The sequence below is a fragment of the Callorhinus ursinus genome, unplaced genomic scaffold (assembly GCF_003265705.2).
Source record: "Callorhinus ursinus isolate GAN/ISIS: 27379988/994484 unplaced genomic scaffold, GSC_fseal_2.0 scaffold44, whole genome shotgun sequence".
Taxonomy (NCBI): Eukaryota; Metazoa; Chordata; class Mammalia; order Carnivora; family Otariidae; genus Callorhinus; species Callorhinus ursinus.
Genome location: NW_027397106.1, coordinates 11,444,030 through 11,463,202, shown reverse-complemented (window position 1 = coordinate 11,463,202; position 19,173 = coordinate 11,444,030). Strand labels below are relative to the sequence as shown.

Here is a 19,173-nt window from a genome sequence, read left to right as displayed (position 1 = left end):
TTTTCACAGAACTAGAACAAATAATCCTAAAATTTGTATGGAACCACAGAAGATCCCAAATGGCCAAAGCAATCTTAAGAAGAACAAAGCTGGAGGCATCACACTTCCTGATTTCAAACAAGCTGTAGTTATCAAAACAGTATGGTATTGGCATAAAAACAGAGACATAGATCAGTGGAACAGAGTAGAGACCTCAGAAATAAACCCGTGCATAGATGGTCAATTAATTTATGATGCATGAGCCAAGAATATACAGTGGGGGAAAGGACAGTCTTTCCAATAAGTAGTGTTGGGGAAACTGGGTAGCGACATACAACATAATGAAACTGGACCCCTATTTTACACCATCTATGAAAATCAACTTAAAGTGGATTAAAGATTTGAAAGTAAGACCTAAAACCTTAGAAGACCTAGAAGAAAACATAGGTGGTCAGTTCTCTGACATCAGTCTTGGCAGTGAGTTTTTTGGATTCAACACCAAAAGCAAAAATAAACAAGTGGGATCACCTCAAAGTAAAAAGCTTCTGCACAGCAAAAGAAAACCATCAACAAAATGGAAAAAAGTAACCTAAGGAATGGTAGAAAATATTTGCAAATCATAAATCTGATAAGGGGTTAATATCTGAAGTATAGGAAGAACTTACACAATAGCAAAAAAATCAAACAGTCCAATTAAAAATTGAGCAATGGAGCTGAATAGACATTTTTTTTTCAAAGAAGACGTACAAATGGCCTTCAGGCGTACAAAAAGGTACTCAACATCACTAATTATCTGGGAAATAGAAATCAAAACTACAATGAGTTATCTCAACACCTGTTAGAATGGCTGTCATCAAAAAGATGGGATAACAAGTGTTGTTAGTGAGGGTGTGGAGGAAAGGGAACCCTTGTGCACTGTTGGTAGGAATGTAAATTTAGTGCAGCCACTATGGAAAACAGTGTGGGGGTTCCTCAACAAAATAAAAATAGGACTGTCATGTGATCCAGAAATCCCACATCTGGGTATATATCCAAAGGTAAAGAAAAGAGGATCTCAGATGCTGTTCATTGCATCATTATTCACAGTAACCAAGACCTGAAAACAACCTAAGTGTCCTTCAACAGATAAATGAATAAAGAAGATATGGTATATATACACAATGGAATATTTAACTATGAGAAAGGACATCCTAGCATTTGTGACAAAATGGGTGGACCTCGAGGGCATTATGCTAATAAGCCAGAGAAAGACTAAGTACTCTATGATTTCACTTAGATGTGGAATCTAAAGGGGCACCTGGGTGGCTCTGTCTGTTAAGCATTTGCCTTCTACTCAGGTCATGATCTTGGAGTCCCAGGATCGAGCCCTGTGTCAGGCTCCTTGCTCAGAGGGGAGCCTGCTTCCCCCTCTCCTTCTCCCCCTGCTCTTGCTCTCTCTCGTTCTCAAATAAATAAATAAAATCTTAAAAAGCTGAATTCATAGAAACAGATTAGTGGTCAGTAGGGGCTAATGGTTGAGGGAAAAGGGAAGATGTTGGTCAGAGAATACAAACTTCCATCTATATGATGATAAGTTCTGGGGATCTAATGTACAGCATAGTGATTATAGTTAATAATACTGTATACTTGGGGCGCCTGGGTGGCTCAGTCGTTAAGCATCTGCCTTTGGCTCAGGTCGTGATCCCAGAGTCCTGGGATCAAGCCCTGCATCAGGCTCCCTGCTCAGCGGGGAGCCTACTTCTCCCTCTTCCACTCCCCCTGCTTGTGTTCCCTCTCTCCCTGTCTCTCTGTCAAATAAATAAAATCTTTAAAAAAAAAAATACTGTATACTAAAAATTTGCTAAGAGATCTTAAATGTTCTTACCACAAAAAAGAAATGGTAATTATGTGTGATACAGGTGTTAGCTAATGCTATGGTTATAATTATTTTGTAATTTTAAAAAGTAGATATATATATCTCCATTTTATAGAAAAGTCCCAGAAGTTAAATAATTTTCTGAAGAACATAGCTACTCCTCACTATATCATTCTTATTCCTACCTTCCAGCACCCCAAAACATGTTGAACAGATGATGATCCATGATTCTAACCCTCAATTTGCTATTTCCATCTACTCTCAGCAGTTAGAGGCTCTCTTCCCCAACCTTACACTGTCTTTCCATAACTGTTGTTACTTGTATTCTCTTCCTTCTTCACTTTTTCTGTTTTTTTGTCTTTGGCATACTTGGCTTTTCAGCAAGAGTAGATGTCATCTGGCTGTCCGTGCTGGTATTCAGGGAGCAGCTGTTTGACTGCCTCAAAGGGAAAAAAAAAAAGAGAAAGATGTCTTTGTGACAACTTGTGTCTTTAGAGCTTTCGCAGAAGACTGAGGGTTCTAGAATGCTGGTTTTGAATAGGAAAGCTTGATTAGAACTTTGGTTCTGCCTTACCATGTCAAGGGTGCTTTATCCACCTGAAAGACTGGCTTGTTTTTATTGTTAGGTAGAAATGAAAGAAAAGAAATTGTTGCCCATCCAACTCACTATGAATGTTTAAATTAGGATATATGAAATACTCATCTCTTCTGAACTATAAATGTAGGTTACAACATAGGACTTTGTGGTACATGTTAAAATGTATTTAGTGGGAAGCAACCATAGTGGACTTTAACCATTTTTGACAGTTAAAGTAGATGTTTGTATTTTTGTCTTAAAATGGAATCAGACTTTCAGAGTTTTAGATCTATGATCATTTTAAGTATTGGGAAAGTACAGCCTCTTCTGTTCCTTGCCCACGGCTACATGGTAGCTGTGGGACACTTTTACCTAGATTTCCTGATTTGGTGGAAGGCTTTTTCTTTTAAGACATTCTGGCTGCCCTCATGTAGGAATAATTTTTCAGGTTTTTTTTCTTACTGTTAGAAGTTAATTTCAAATGAGAGTTTCTCAGGTGTATAGATTTAATGAAAGATGGATGGACGGATTCAGCTGTAGAAGATTTTACTTCCATCTTTACTGGAGAGAACTTAAGAATGTTTTATTTTTACTCTATAACTTTCTCTTCAAAACAGATACCAAAAAATGGGCAGAAATTTTTTTCTTTGGTGTATTCATATGTATATGGTTGTTTATTCTAACTTAATTTGTCTTTTTTAACTTTTTTTTCCCCAAAGATTTTATTTATTTGAGAGAGAGAGAGAGAACACACATGAGCAGGGTGGAGGGGCAGAGGGGGAGGGAGAAGCAGGCTCCCAGCTGAGCAGGGAGCCCAACATGAGGCTTGATCCCAAGACCCAGTGATCATGACTTGAGCCGAAGCAGATGCTTCATAGGCTGAGCCATCTAGGCATCCCTGGTTGTTTGTTTGTTTTTTTTAACTTTTTAATCTTATTACTAAGTAATAATAGAGGTATTACTTCTACCTTTTTTAACATTATGTGTGGCTAGGGCTTTGGAGTGACATATTTAGGCTTCAGTGGCTCTGGAAACACTCTATATACATACACTGTTACCATCTTTCAGTAACTATGATGGATGTCCAGCCAGTAGTTTGGTGAATTGACTAAGCTTTGGGAGGAGGTCAGGGGCCTTTGTCATAAGTTTCAGCTTAACATTTACTAGTGACTGGGCAAATCACTAGCTTTGGACATTCAGTTTTTTGGTTTATAAGTTGGGGTAATAAAGTTTGCCCTAACCACCTTCATGGAATTCTATTTAATTAAAATACTTTTTTTGGTGTGCATATAGAAGCACTTTATAAATGGTAGTATACTCTAATGTGGAGACTTTAAAAGATTTGTTTATTTTTATTTGAGAAGGAGAGAGAGTGAGCCAGAGGGGCAGAGGGAGAGGAAGAGAGAATCTCAAGCCGACTCTGTGCTGACCATGGAGCCTGACAGGGGGCTTGATCTCACGACCCTGAGATCACGACCCCAGCTGAAACCAAGAGTCAGATACTCAACCGACTGTGCCACCCAAGTGCCCCTAATGTGGAGATTTTTAATGCCACTGTCATCCAGAGGAAGTATGTTTGGATTAATTATGTGACTTTAGAGAAGATGTGGAGACAAAATTAGAGGTGAAAGACCTAGTTGATGAAAATGTATGCTAATAAAATAGAATGGAATCAGAGCTACTATATGGTCCCAAGGAACCAAGTTTTCTAATTTTTGGCTTAGTTTTGTTTTTTGTTTTTTGTTTTTTTAAGAGAGGGGAAGGGAGAGAGAGTCTTAAGCAGGCTCCATGCCCATGCTCCATGGGGACGCCATCTCCCAACCCTGAGATCATGACCTTAACCGAAATTAAGAGTCAGACACTTAACTGACTGAGCCACCCAGGTGCCCCTTGACTTAGAACTTTTACACCTTATTCTGTAACGTAGGTCTGTAAACAGTATTGTGGGAATCATGTGATCCAGAAAAAAATTTTATTTTCTTCATTTTTATATTGACCTCATGAACTGATTGATCTTCTTCAAATATTTTACTATAACTGATTTATATCAGTGAATATGGAAAAGAAAGAAAAACTGAAGTACCAAGCACTGTACTAGATACTTTCAGGTCTATTACTTCTCTTGATTCTCAAAACTACTTTATAAAAACAATATTATTAACACCTGTTTTGTAAATTAGGCAACCAGGGCTTTACAGTGTCATTAATTATGCGTATAAAATCATCTACCTGCCAAGTGATGAACCTGGCATTCAAGCCCAGGTCTGTCTGTAACTTGAAATTCCATACATTGTTTAGTATTGGATATGGTTGAAGAAAGGAAGCAGTAGAAGTATCAAAATGAAATTTAACTGTATAAAATATTGTGTAAAGAGTAGGATTTATATAAATTATTACCAGTTATGAAAATAGCATATGACTTTTCTATTGCATTAGTTAGAAATTTACCTTGATGATATTTTGGCATTACTTATTTCATTGAATATAATTCAAGATACAACATTGAAATCAGTATGATGTCCTGTTTATTTTAAATACTGTTAGTGTATTAGTTAATTGTCAGTGTCTTTTGTTCCTTAAGATGAATTTTTGAAGTTTTATATAAATGAAATTAGGAGTCAGATCTAATCTGTATGGCCAAAAGGAATTGCTACTTAAATTCTGTGTTGAATATTTTTGAAAAAGCAAATAAAGAATGTACTTGTTATCTATATACATTTGGAGGCTTACATGATTTTAATATAAGTGGGATATACTTTTTTTATTATTAAAGATTTTATTTATTTATTTGATAGAGAGCACAAGCGGGGGGAGTGGCAAGCAGAGGGACAGGGAGAAGCAGGCTCCCTGAGTATCAGGAAGCCCTGTGTGGGGTTCCACCCAGGACCCTGGGATCATGACCTGAGCCAAAGGCAGACGCTTAACCAACTGAACCACCCAAACACCCCTGGGATATACTTCTTCATGTATTGGAAGTTTAAATGCTTTTGAAAATTGTAATAGAACTGTTCTTTTGTTTTTGTTAGGTGTTAGACAAACCCAGTAGGCTAACTGAAAAGGAACTTGCTGAGGCTGCAAGCAAGTGGGCTGCTGAGAAGCTAGAGAAGGCAGATGAGAGTAACTTACCTGAAATTGAGTATGAGGTAAGGCATAATTTCCCCTTGATGTTTCACATGAAGAGTTTTGTCTGGATCTTAAATGATGGGTGGGAGGTGTTTGATTTGTTCTAGTACTTTAAAATATATATGGGGAAAATAGCTTCATGGATTATTAACATTTACCACACAGAGTAATAGTATGAATATGAATGATTCTGAGTTCAATAATTGAATTATACCTGAATTTCTCCAGCAGTGTAGAAGTGAGAGAATAGAATAAATAGGGAGGATATGGAAAATGCATTATTTATCCTTTTATGGGCTTTGCTGTTAAAAGTATCTCTAGAAATCATGGTAAGCCACTGGTCATAAACCAGTGAATTCTGAATAAGAATCTACTTAGACCTTGGATCTTGGGCTAAATTTATATAACATGTTATATTCTATGGAAATTATCTCATAAATATCCCAAGAAATGAAATGACACATTGTTTGAGTTACCTGTGATCTTTGATGAGTCTTGAGTACCAAAAGATGAGAGCATTTTTGGGTCCATAAAATACTGTTTATGAATTTTTGCATTAAAACATTTGAAAATGAACTCAAACTTTTCTGTATAACCTATAACATCTCTAACGGGGAAATATAGATGTTTCATTGGCAAAATTAAGCTTTTAGACTCAGGAATTGGTGCTAAAGGAATTATTTTGGTATGATAGGCAGAGAATATAAAAATCTCTGTACCATGAGAGATTATGTAGATTTGAAAATTTCTGGCTTTTCAATATATTTTAAGATACCTTTTATAGAAGGCCCTTTGATAAAATGGATCAAGCATTAGAATTTGATCTAAAACATATATACCTACATAAATCTTTATGTACCTACAAAAATCGTTTCCAAAATAACTAATGTACACTGCTCATAGAAAGCACAAACCACTATAAACCCTATCAGTACATATACAAACAAAGCCCCTCTTTTTTAAAATGCTGATCTGTCATTTAGATATCAATTGTTCTTAAATAGGTCAAGATTTCCTTGTTATTGTACCTATAATAGTAGGTATTTATACATATTCTTGAATGAATATATCAACATCATCTAGCTGTCCCTTTTTGGCATCTTTCCATCACTATTTAAAAGCATGAACAATAAAGTAATTTATAGGGCCATTTTGTTTTTTCTTAATAATTAGAATAGTAGTTTTTATATTAATAATAGGTTTATATACTTCAAAATTGCTTTTTGGAGAATTGATCATTTTTCTCAGAGTACTTAAAAACTTCCAAAAATACCACTTTCTTGTTTGCTTAATACTCTTCAGTTAGCAAGGCTTTATTAAGATATATTCATTTTTCCCCCATCACTTTTTATATCTCTTAATTAAAAAAAAAACAAAACAGTCCTCACTATCTACCTTCCTCAGATTTTAAATATTTTACTTACTGCTTGAGTGGATCTTGAGTCTTAATAGTCAGTGACATTGGGTCAAGAAAGACTTTCTTTTTAACCTCCTTATTTTTTTCTCTTAAAAATGCACAGGATTTGCTAGGTTTTGAATTAATAAATAGCACTAACAACCTATAAGTGGGGTGATAGGTCAGGCACGATCTTTTGTTGAACCAGAGGCAAGGTGAGTGAGGGTAGGATTGCGATCTCTTTGATATGTTTGTTACATGGTATACATCATTAATGTTGAGCAACAACATCAATTTCATAGCACTGTCTAAAATGTTTTTCAAGTTAGATTGATACTTTCTTACACTGGAAATAAAGCATTTGGGAAATTTTTATGATATTTTTGTTCTTTTATTTAAAAACCTAATCCCACCGCAGCTTATTAACGTTTTGCTCAGATGGTAGCATTTGTTCTCAGGCAATTGTTAAATAGGTACTCATTTCAGTGATCTATGCTTTTTGAGAAATAGAATTTTGACTTTGATTCTGTAAACTCATATCTGATTTGACAGAATAAGATGGAAGGAGAAAAGGACTTTGATGCTAGGAAAGAGACTGGCATAATACTGTGTGTGTGTGTTTAAATGTACTTGTGGCAGTATTTTTATTTTATTTTAGTTTTTTTTTTTTTTAAGATTTTTTTAAAGTAATCTCTACACCCAACATGGGGCTTGAATTTAGCAACCCTGAGATTAAGAGCTGCATGCCCTACCAACTGAACCAGCCATGTATGTACCCCTTTATGTTAGTTACTTAAGTAATGGTCCCTGTACTTCAGAAACATTGTATAGATTCATTTTTATGACTAGAGAGAGATTATTTAGTTTTCCTGTTTATCTTCTCTTGCTGCCGTGAATATAATTTTAAGCAATTCAATTGGGAGACCATGTCATTTACAGAAAGTTCAGTGAAATTGAAGATACATTCAGTGACATACTTAGATATCCAAGAATGTTGTAATTCAGTTTACTGTTCAGTTTTATATTTGGGCTCTAATAGAGAATTTCTCAAAGTAGTTGATGGAATACTAATTCTAGAGAGTCTTAACGATCTGAGGGGAAAAAAAATTCTATTAGCCAGTATGTTTGGGAAATGCTAGATTTAAAAGAGTTAGGTTATTTTGATATTGCAACACTTTTCAGAGATTTTAATATGTTAATGTGCTTATCAGTGGTCTCTGAAGGAAGATAAATAATAAAATTTGCATAATTTAGCAGACTCGACTATGAAATTCCTCACAGTGTATATTTTAGGAGTAGTATTTTAAGTTACATATTTTCAGAAAATAGTACCATACTGGCTTTCTCATAATTTATTTAAATTCACTGAATACTCATTCTGCATCTTCTTGTGTCAAATACTGCATTAGAGACACCGTCCTAGCTGTCTGGGAGCTTGCAGTCAAATTTTGTAGAGACGTAGTTTACCATCCTCAAACAAATAGCCATGTAGCTTTTGGCTATCAGAGTGAAAAGCAGATTACTTGGAGGCAGTACCTGTCCCAGTAGAACAGGTTGCTTCTTCCTATAGAAGAAAATTTTGACATTTTTCTTAAGTGTAAATATATGATTTATGTTGTTAAGTCATTTTCTACTTCGTTATCTCTGCTTACTCTTCTCCAATGTAGAATACCCATCTTTTGTGGCCTTCTTTCTAATTCATATTCATTCAGTGGAATCAGTAGTGTTTGAGACAAGACTCAAGATCTTTCTTGATTCTGCTTTCTTCCCCTTCCTATTTTAAAATTTTATGCTGCTTTGTCACTGATGAACTTATTATTGCCTTTTTGTTTTTACTTGTATAGTTGTATGTACACTGAATGCATCTCAAGCACTTGTCTTGTTTTCTCTCTACAGTACCTTGAATGATATATATCTAATTAGCTTAACCTAATTTAATTGTTAATAAGCCCTTTTAGTATCAGCTCAAGTTATTTTTCTCTTCTTACTATTTGTTTTCCAAAAACACATTATCTGCTCTGATGTGCTTTCTGACCTCCTCAATTTATATTTTTGTGTGTCGCCCTGGAATTATGATGAAACCTGAAATTCCTATTTCCAGTGTGCTTTAAACTTTTTTTTTTTTTTTTTTTTTTTTTTTTGCATTAACCTAACTCAAATGGATTCTAGTGGCAGATTTTGATCTTGGGAGTTAGTCAGAACTGGTAGTGTAAGTTATCCAACTTCCTTAAGGTCATTCAAAACTAATTGTTGTTTGCCTGGTGTTAGAAACCTGATATTGATACTGGGGTTTCTTTTTTTTTTTTTTTAAGATTTTATTTATTTATTTGAGAGAGAGAATGAGAGATAGAGAGCATGAGAAGGAAGAGGGTCAGAGGGAGAAGCAGACTCCCCGCCAAGCAGGGAGCCCGATGTGGGACTCGATCCCGGGACTCCAGGATCATGACCTGAGCTGAAGGCAGTCGCTTAACCAACTGAGCCACCCAGGCGTCCCGATACTGGGGTTTCTATCTTAAATATCTTTAACATAAAAGTTACCATCTTAACCATTTTTAAGTGTATAGTTCAGTGGTATTAAATACGTTAGCATTATTATACAGCCATCCCCCACCATTCATCCTCATAACTCTCTTCACTTTGTAAAACTGAAACTATACCCATTAAATGATAACTCCCCAAAGCAATTTATCAGTAGATCTTCCCAGCCCCTGGTAACCACCATTATGTTTTCTGTCATTAAGATTTTCACCTTTCTAAGTATCTCATGTAGGCAGAATTGTACAGTATTTATCTTTTGTGATTGGCTCCTTCATTTAGTATAATGTCCTCAAGGGTCATCCATGTTGTAGCATATTACAGAATTCCTTCCGTACTAAAGCTGAATAACATTCCATTGTGTGTTCCATTTTGCTTATCCATTCATCTGTCAGTAGACACTTGGATTGCTTCTGCGTTTAGCTATTGTGAATAATGCTGCTATGAACATGGATATCCAAATATCTTCAAGACCCTGCTTTCAGTTCTTTTGAGTATATATTCAGAAGTGGAATTCCTGGACCATATGGTAATTCTATTTTTAATTTTTTGAGGAACTTCCATACTGTCTTCCACAGTGGCTATACCATTTTATATTCCCACCAGCAGTGCACAAGAGTTTCAATTTCTCCACATCCTCACCATCACTTGTCATTTCCTGGGTTTTTGCTAGTAGCCACCCTAATGGGTATGGGGTGGTATCTCATTGTAATTTTGATTTGCATTTCCCTAATGACTAGCGATGTTGTTTTTTCTTGTGCTTAATGGCCATTCGTGTATCTTCTTAGAAGAAATGTTTAAGTCCATTCCTTATTCTTTAATTGTTTCCTTGTTGAGTTTTAGGAGTTTTTCTGTATATTCTGTATATTAACCCCTTATCAGATATGTGATTTGCAGATATTTCTCCCATTCGGTGGGTTACCTTTTTACTATGTTGATAGTGCTATTTGATAAGCAAAATTTTAAATTTTTCAATAAGCCCAATTTTTGTTTTTTCTTTTGTTACCTGTGCCTTTGGTGTCATGTAGAAGAAATCATCAGCAAATCTCAAGTCATGAAGCTTTTGTCCTGTGTTTTCTTCTAAGAGTTTTATTATTTTAGGTCCTACATTTAGGTCCTTGATCCCTTGTGAGTTAATTTTTATATATGGTGTTAGGCAAGGATCCAACTTCATTCTTTTGCATGTTGATATCCAATTTTCCAGTATCATCTGTTGAAAAGGCTGTAGTTTTCCCATTGTATGGTCTTGGCATCCTTGTTAAAAATCACTTAACACATATGTGAAGACTTATTTCTGGGTGCTCTTTTCTATTCACTGGTTTATGTTTGTCTTTATGCCAGTATTACACTGATTTGATTAATGTGGCTTGGTAGTAAGTTTTGAAATCGGGAAGTGTGGGTCTTCCACTTTTGCTCTTCTTTTTCAAGGTTTATTTTGGATATCAAGGGTCCCTTCAGATTCCTTATGAGTTTTAGTAGAGGTTTTTGTTTTTGTCTCTTTTTAATTTCTGTAAAAAATGACATTGGAATGTTGGTAGGGATTGCCTTGAAAATGTAGATTGCTTTGGGTAGTATTGATATTTTAACAATATTAAGTCTTTTCAATGTGTGAACATGGGATGTGTTTCCATTTATGTTTTATTTCAGCAGGGTTTTTGTAGTTTTCATTATACAAGTTTTTCATCTCCTTGGTTAATTCCTAAGTTTTATTCTTTTTGATGCTGTTATAAATGGAATTCTTTGGTAATTTCCTTTTTAAATTATTCTTTGTTCATTTACAGAAGTGCAATTAATTTTTGTATGTTGAGTTTGTATCTTGTTACTTTGCTGAATTCATTTATATTTGTGTGTGTGTGTGTGTGTGTGTGTGTGTGTGTGTAATCTTAGGGTTTTCTGATATAAGGTCATATCTGCAAAAAGATAATTTTATTCCCTTCCAATTTGTGTACCTCCCCTCCCCTTCCCTAATTGCTCTGACTAAAACTCCCAGGACTGTTTTGCATGGAAGTGGTGAAAGCAGGCATCCTTGCCTTGTTCCTGATCTTAAAGAAAAATCAGTTTTTCAGTATTGAGTGTGATATTAGCTGTAGGTTTTTCATGTATGGCTTTTATTATGTTGAGATAATTTACTTCTATTCCTAGTTTGTTGAGTTTCATCATGAAAGGGTGTTAAATTTGTCGAATGCTTTTTCTGTATGAATTCAGTTGATCATGTAGATTTTTTCCCTTCATTCTGTTGATGTGGAGTATTACATTGATCAGCTTTCCTATGTTGAATTATTCCTTGCATTTCAGGAATAAATCCCACTTGGTCATGATGTGTAATCCTTTTAATATGCTGCTGAATTCTTTTTGCTAGTGTTTTGTTGAGATTTTTTGCATCAGTGTTCCTAAGGGGTATCAGACTGTGTAGCTTTTGTTGTTGTTGTAGTGTCTTTGTCTGGCTTTGGTTTTGGGGTAATAGTGTCCCCGTAGAATGAATTAGGAAGTGTTCCTTCCTCTTCAGTTTTTTTGGAAGAGTTTTAAAAGGCTTGGTATTAGTTCTTTAAGTGTTTAGTAGAGCTTACCAGTGAAACCATCAGGTTCATGGCTTTTCTTTGTTGGGAGATTTTTTATTACTGATTCAATTTCCTTACAAGTTACAGGTCTATTTAGATTTTCTCTTTCTTTCCTTTTTTTTTTTTTTAAGATTTTATTTATTTATTTGAGAGAGGAGAGAGAGCATGAGAGGGGGGAGGATCAGAGGGAGAAGCAGACTCCCTGCCGAGCAGGGAGCCCGATGCAGGACTTGATCCTGGGACTCCAGGATCATGACCTGAGCCGAAGGAAGTTGATTAACCAACTGAGACACCCAGGCTCCCAGATTTTCTCTTTCTTCTTGTCTTAGTCTTGGTAGGTTTTGTGTTTCTAGGAATTGTCCATTTTATCTAGGTTACCCTGTTTGTCAGCATGCAGTTGTTCATAGTACTCTCTTAATAATCCTTTTTATTTCTATAGAATTGCTAGTAATGTTCCCACTTTCATTTCTGATTTTAGTAACTTGAGTCTTCTCTTTTTTTCTTAGTCCATCTAGCTAAAGGTTTGTCAATCTTGTTGATCTTTTTGAAGAACCAACTTTTGATTTCTTTGATTTTTTTTTCTTTTGTTTTCTGTTTTTCCATTTATCTCTGTTCTAATCTTTATTTCTTTCCTTCTGCTAGCTTTGGGTTTAGTTCTGATTTTTCTAGTTTCTTAAGTTGTGAAGTTAGGTTATTGATTTGAGTTTGTTCTTGTTTTTTAATATAAGTGTTTATAGCCATTAATTTCCCTCTTAGCACTGCTTTGCTGCTTCTCCTAAGTTTTTATACATTGTTTTCATTTTCATTTGTCTCTAAGTACTTTACCCTTTCCATGTGATTTCTTCTTTCGCCCATTGCTTGTTTAAAAGTGTGTTGTTTTATTTCCACAGGTTTATGAATTTTCTAGTTTTACTTTTTAAATTTATTGACAATGTATAGCCTAACACTTAGTCTGTTGGAAAACTGTCTCATGCACTTGAGAATGTATTCTGTTGTTGTTGCATAGAGTGATCTTTGTATGTCTGTTAGATCTACTTTGTGGATTGTCTTGTTTAAGTCCTCTGTTTCCTTAACTATTATCTGATTTTTCTATCCATCATTGTGACAAGGGTATTGAAGTCTCCAACTGTTACTGTATAATTATTATTTCTCCCTTCAGTTCTGGCAGTTTTTACTTCATATATTTTGATGCTGTGTCATTAGGTTGATAGATACTTATAATTATTATATCTTCTTGCTGTATTGAACCTTTTATTAATATATAATACCTTGTCTATTGTAACCTTTTTAGATTTAAAACCTGTTTTGTCTGATACTAGTATAGTCACACCTACTCTTTTTTAGTTACTATTTGCATGGAATATCTTTTTCCGTCCTTTTACTTTCAACATGTTTGTGTCCTTGAGTCTGAAGTAAGTCTCTTGTAGACAGTATATTGTTGGATCCTGTGTTTTTATCTGTTCTGCCAATATCGTCCTTTGATGGGAGGGTTTAACCCATTACATTTAAGTAATTACTGAGAAGAAGGGACTTCTCTCATTGGGCTATTTGTTTTTTATATTCCCCGTATCATTTTTGATTTCCTGCATTCTTGTATTCTTTTGTTTAATTGATTTATTTTTGGTAGTGAAATGTTTAAATTCCTTCTTAATGTCCTTTTGTACATATTCTATACCTATTATCTTTGTGGTTACCATGAGGATTACATTTATAGCCTAAGGTTATAATACTAATTTGTATTTATATCAGTTTAAGTTCAATAACATACAAAAACTCTGCTCCTCTACAGTTCCATCTCCACCCCTTTTAGTTTTGGATGTCACAAAATTACATCTTTATACATTATGTGCCCCAAAACATAAACTAATAATTTTTTTTAAGATTTTATTTATTTATTTGACAGAGAGAGACAGTGAGAGAGGGAATACAAGCACGGGGAGTGGGAGAGGGAGAAGCGAGCTCCCCGCTGAGCAGGGAGCCCAGCCCAATACAGGGCTTGATCCCAGGACCCTGGGATCATGACCTGAGCTGAAGGCAGATGCTTAATGGCTGAGCCACCCAGGCGCCCCAAACTAATAATTCTTTTTAAATGCAGTTGTCTCTTCAGTTATCTAGAAAACAAGATTTGGAGTTATAGTAGTACCAGGTTTTTCTTTTTCTTTCTCTTTTCTTTTCTTTTAAGTAGGCTCCATGCCCAACGTGGAGCGCAGTGCAGAGCTTGAACTCATGACTCTGAGATCAATACCTGAGCTGAGATCAAGAGTTGGAAGCTTAATGAGTGAGCCACCCAGGCATCCCACAGGAGTACTAGCTTTTACACTAATAGTGTTCTTTAAACGTATCAGTCAGTCTCTTAAATCCAGTGTGGAAAACAAAACAAAAAAAGTGCAGTTGCGAAGCATTGATACAATAATACTAGTTTTTATAATGACCCATGTATCTATTTTTATTGAAGTCTTTATTTTTCCATAAGGATTCAAGTTACTATGTAGTATCCTTTCATTTCATCTTGCAGGACCCCTTTGAGCATTTATTGCAGGGCAGATTTAGTAGTCATAAACTCCCTCAGCTTTTATTAATCTGAGAATGTCTTAATTTCTCCCTCATTTTTGAAGGACAGTTTTCATGGATATAGGATTCTCGGTTGACAGTTTTTCTTTTATTACAGTTGGCATTTGAACTGCATAGGTCCACTTATATGTCATTATTTTTCAATAAGTGTGTTTGAAAATTTTTTGGAGATTTGCAACAATTTAAAAAGACTCACAGGGGCGCCTGGGTGGCTCAGTCAGTTAAGCGTCTGCCTTTGGGTCAGGTCATGATCCCAGGGTCCTGGGATCGAGCCCCGCATTGAGCTCTCTGCTCAGCGAGGAGCCTGCTTCTCCTTCTCCCTCTGCCTGCCACTCTGCCTACTTGTGCTCTCTCTGTCAAATAAATAAATAAATAATCTTTAAATAGAAAAAAAAGAAGACTCACAAACTGTGTAGCATAGAAATACCAAAAAAAAAAATGAAAAGGTTAGATATTGTAAGAATACAGCGTATAATGCATATAGTATACAGAATATGTGGTAATTGTGTTATCATTAAGACATCTGATTAATAGAAGACTATTCAGATTTTGGAGAGTCAAAAGTTATACGTGGACTTTGATTGTGTGGGTGGTTGTCCCCCCCATCACTGTGTTGTTCAGGGTTAACCATACTTTGATTATGGGCCTACTGTAATCTTGCCTCCAGAGTTTCTGATGAGAAATCTGCTAATATTAGTGAATTTCCATTGTATATGATGGTTGCTTTTCACTGCTTTCAAGATTCTCTTTTACTTTGTCATTTAAAAATTTGATTATAATGTATTTTGGTGTGAGCCTCTTTGAGTTCATCTTACTTAGGTTTTGTTGAGCTTCTTGGGAGAGGGAGAAGCAGGCTTCCCACTGAGCAGGGAGCCCAATGTGGGGCTCGATCCCAGGACCCTCGGGTCATGACCTGAGCTGAAGGCAGACACTTAAGGACTGAGCTACCCAGGCGCCCCGGTCTTTAATCCATTTTGAAATTACTTTTGTGTATAAAAAAGAGATACAGTTTCATTCTTTTGCATGTGACTGTCCAGTTTCCCCACCACCATTTGTTGAAGCGTCTTTTTCCCATTGGATATTCTTTCCTGCTTTGTTGAAGATTAATTGATCATAGAATTGTGGGTTCATTTCTTGAGTTTTCTAGTGTGTTCCATTGATCTGTATGTCTGTTTTGTACCAGTACCATACTGTTTTGATTACTACAGCTTTGTAATATAACTTGAAGTTTGGAATTGAGATGCCTCCAGCTTTGCTTTTCTTTTTCAAGGTTGCTTTGGTTATTTGGGGCTTTTGGTGGTTCCATACAAATTTTAGGATTGTTTGTTCTAATTCTGTGAAAAATGCTGTTGGTGTTTTGATAGGGATTGCATTAAATCTGTAAATTGCTTTGGGTAATATGGACATTTTAACAATATTTGTTATTCCAACCCATGAGCATGGAATGTGTTTCCATTTGTGTTATCTTCAGTTTCTTCAGTGTTTCATAGTTTTCAGAGTATTGGTCTTTCGCCTCTTTGGTTAGGTTTGTTCCTAGGTCTCTAATTGTTTTTATGCAGTTGTAAATGGGATTGTTTTCTTAATTTCTCTTTCTGTTGCTTCATTATTGGTGTATGGGAATACAACAGATTTTTGTACGTTGATTTTGTATCCTGTGACTTTACTGAATTCATTTAGCAGTTCTAGCAGTTTTTTTGGTGAAGTCTTTCAGGTTTTCTTTATGTAATATCATGTCATTTGCAAAGAGTTGAAGTTTTATTTCTCCCTTACCAATTTGGATGCCTTTTAATTTCTTTTTGTTGTCTCATTGCTGTGGCTAGAACTTCCAGTGCTATGTTGAATAAAAGTGGTGAGAGTGGACATCCTTGGCTTGTTCCTGAACTTAGAGGAAAAGCTCTCAGTTTTTCCCCATTAAGGATGATGTTAGCTATGAGTTTTTCATATATGGCCTTTAGTATGTTGAGGTATGTTCCCTGTAAGCCTACCTTGTGGAGGGTTTTTTTTTCATGAATGGATGTTGTACTTTGTCAAATGCTTTATATGTGCATATTAATATGATCATATCGTTCTTATCCTTTGCCCTATTAATGTGATGTATCATGTTGTTTCATTTGCAAATATTGAACCACTTCTGCAACCCAGGAATAAATCCTACTTGATCATGGTGAATTATTTTTTTTAATCTATTGTTGGATTTGATTTGCTAGTATTTTGTTGAGGATTTTTTGCATCTATGTTCATGAGAGATGTTGGCCTGTAGTTTTTTTTTTTGTGGTATCTTTATCTGGTTTTGGTATCAGGGTAATGCTGGTCTCATAGAATGAATTTGGAAATTTTCCTGCCTTTTGTATTTTTTTGGGACTAGTTTGGGAAGAGTAGGTATTAACTTTTCTTTAAATATTTGGTAGAATTCACCTGTGTAGTCATTTGGTCCTGGACTTCTGTTGGGAGTTTTTATTTACAGAGTTCATTTCTTTGTTGGTAATTGGTCTGTTCAAATTTTCTATTTCTTACTGTTTCAGTTTTGGTAGGTTGTACATTTCTAGGAATTTATCCATTTCTTCTAGGTTGTATAATTTGGCATATACCTTTTCATAATATTCTCTTATAATTGTATTTCCGTGTTAACAACGTTTCTCTTCTCTCATTTGTGATTTTATTTATTTGGGTCCTTTCTTTTCTTGATAAGTCTGGCTAGAGGTTTATCAATTTCATTGATTTTTTTTTTTTTTTTTTAAAGCTGGTTTCATTGTTCTGTTGCTTCTTTGGTTTTCATATCATTTATTTCTGCTAGAATCTTTATTATTTCCTTCTGCTGGTTTTAGGTTTTCTTTGTTGTTCTTTTTCTAGCTTCCTTACTTATTTATTTTTTAAATTTTATGTATTTGACAGAGAGAGATACAGCAAGAGAGGGAACACAAGCAGGGGGAGTGGGAGAGGGAGAAGCAGGCTTCCTGCAGAGCAGGGAGCCCGATACGGGGCTCGATCCCAGGACCCTGGGATCATGACCTGAGCCGAAGGCAGACGCTTAATGACTGAGCCACCCAGGTGCCCCTTTCTAGCTTCTTTAGGTGTAAGATTAAGTTGTTTGAGATCTGTTTCATGAGGTAGGCCTGTAACTGCTTTTGCTGCATCCCAAAGCTTTTGAATTATTGTGTTTTCATTTTCATTTGTCTCTGTGTACTTTTTTATTTATTTTATTTCCTGCTTGACCCATTCATTGTTTAGTAGCATGTTATTTATTCCATGTATTTGTGTTCTTTCCAGATTTTTTTCTTGTGGTTGACTTCTAGTATTATAGCATTGTAGTCAAAAATAGATGCATGGTATGACTCTATCCTTTTGAGTTTGTTGAGGCTTCTTTTGTAGGCTGGTATTGATCTATTCTGGAGAATGTTCCAGCTGCACTTGAAAAGAATGTGTATTCTGCTCTTTTAGGATGGAATGTTCTGAATATATCTGTTAAATCCATCTCATCCAGTGTGTCATTCAAAGCCATGTTTCCTTGTTGATTTTCTCTTTAGATTATCTGTCTGTCAATGTAGGTTAGGTGGTAAAGTCCCCTACTATTATGGTGTTATTACCGATTAGTTCCTTTATGTTTGTTATTAACTGTTTTATGTATTTGGGTACTCCCATGTGCATAAATATTTACAATTGTTATATCTTCTTGTTGGATTGTCCCCTTTATAATTGTATAGTATCATTTTTAGTCTCTTGTTATAATCTTTGTTTTAAAGTCTATTTGGGCTGATATAAATATTGATTATATTGATATAATCTGGCTTTCTTTTGACATCCATTTGCGTGATAAATGTTTCTCCATTCCCTTACTTTCAATCTACAAGTGTGTTCAGGTCTAAAGTGAGTCTCTTGTAAGCAGCCTATAGATGAATCTTGTTTTCTTATCCATTCTGTCACCCTGTGTCTGTTGATTTACATTGCATTTACATGTAAAGTAATTATCGATAGATATGTATTTATTGCCATTTTACTACCTGTTTTGTGGTTGTTTCTGAAGATTTTCTCTGATCTTTTCTTTCTCATGGTTTTGCTGGTTTTCTTTAGTGATACATGTGAATTTTTTTCTCTTTATTCTTTGCATATTTATTAGTACTTTTTGTTGGTATCATTAGGTTTGAATATAACATCTTCTGCATATAGCAGTCTATATTAAGCCAACAGTTGTTTAAGTTTGAACCCATTTTTTACTCCTCCTCATGTTTTAGGTATGTGGTATCATATTTTACATCCTTTTATTTTGTGAGCTCCTTGATTGATACTCTACAAAATACTCATTTTTACTACATTTGTGTTTCCTTCCTTCATACTGTCACTTTTGGTCTTCCTTCCCACTCAGAAAGTCCCCTTTAATATTTTATTCAGGGCTGGCTTAGTGGTCATGAACTCCTTTAGTTTTCGTTTGTTCAGGAAACTCTTTATCTCTCCTCTTCTGAGTGATAGTCTTGCTGGATAGAGTATTCTTGGCTCTGGATTTGTCCCATTCAGCACTTTATATATATATCATGCCACTCCCTCCTAGCTTGGAAAGTTTCTGCTGAAAAAACCCCCCATAGCC

General features: G+C 35.3%; 1 protein-coding gene across 8 annotated transcripts in view; it reads left to right on the top strand.

Annotated features, from left to right (window-relative positions):
- The window catches only part of PPHLN1 (periphilin 1), a 142,333-nt gene that overhangs the window by 78,038 nt on the left and 45,122 nt on the right, over positions 1 to 19,173 (top strand). For all 8 annotated transcript variants that reach the window (XM_025883279.1, XM_025883277.1, XM_025883280.2 and 5 more), the window contains one exon: positions 5,438 to 5,554. In XM_025883279.1, coding sequence (XP_025739064.1) covers positions 5,438 to 5,554 — 117 coding nt within the window. The remainder of the gene's footprint in view (positions 1 to 5,437; positions 5,555 to 19,173) is intronic.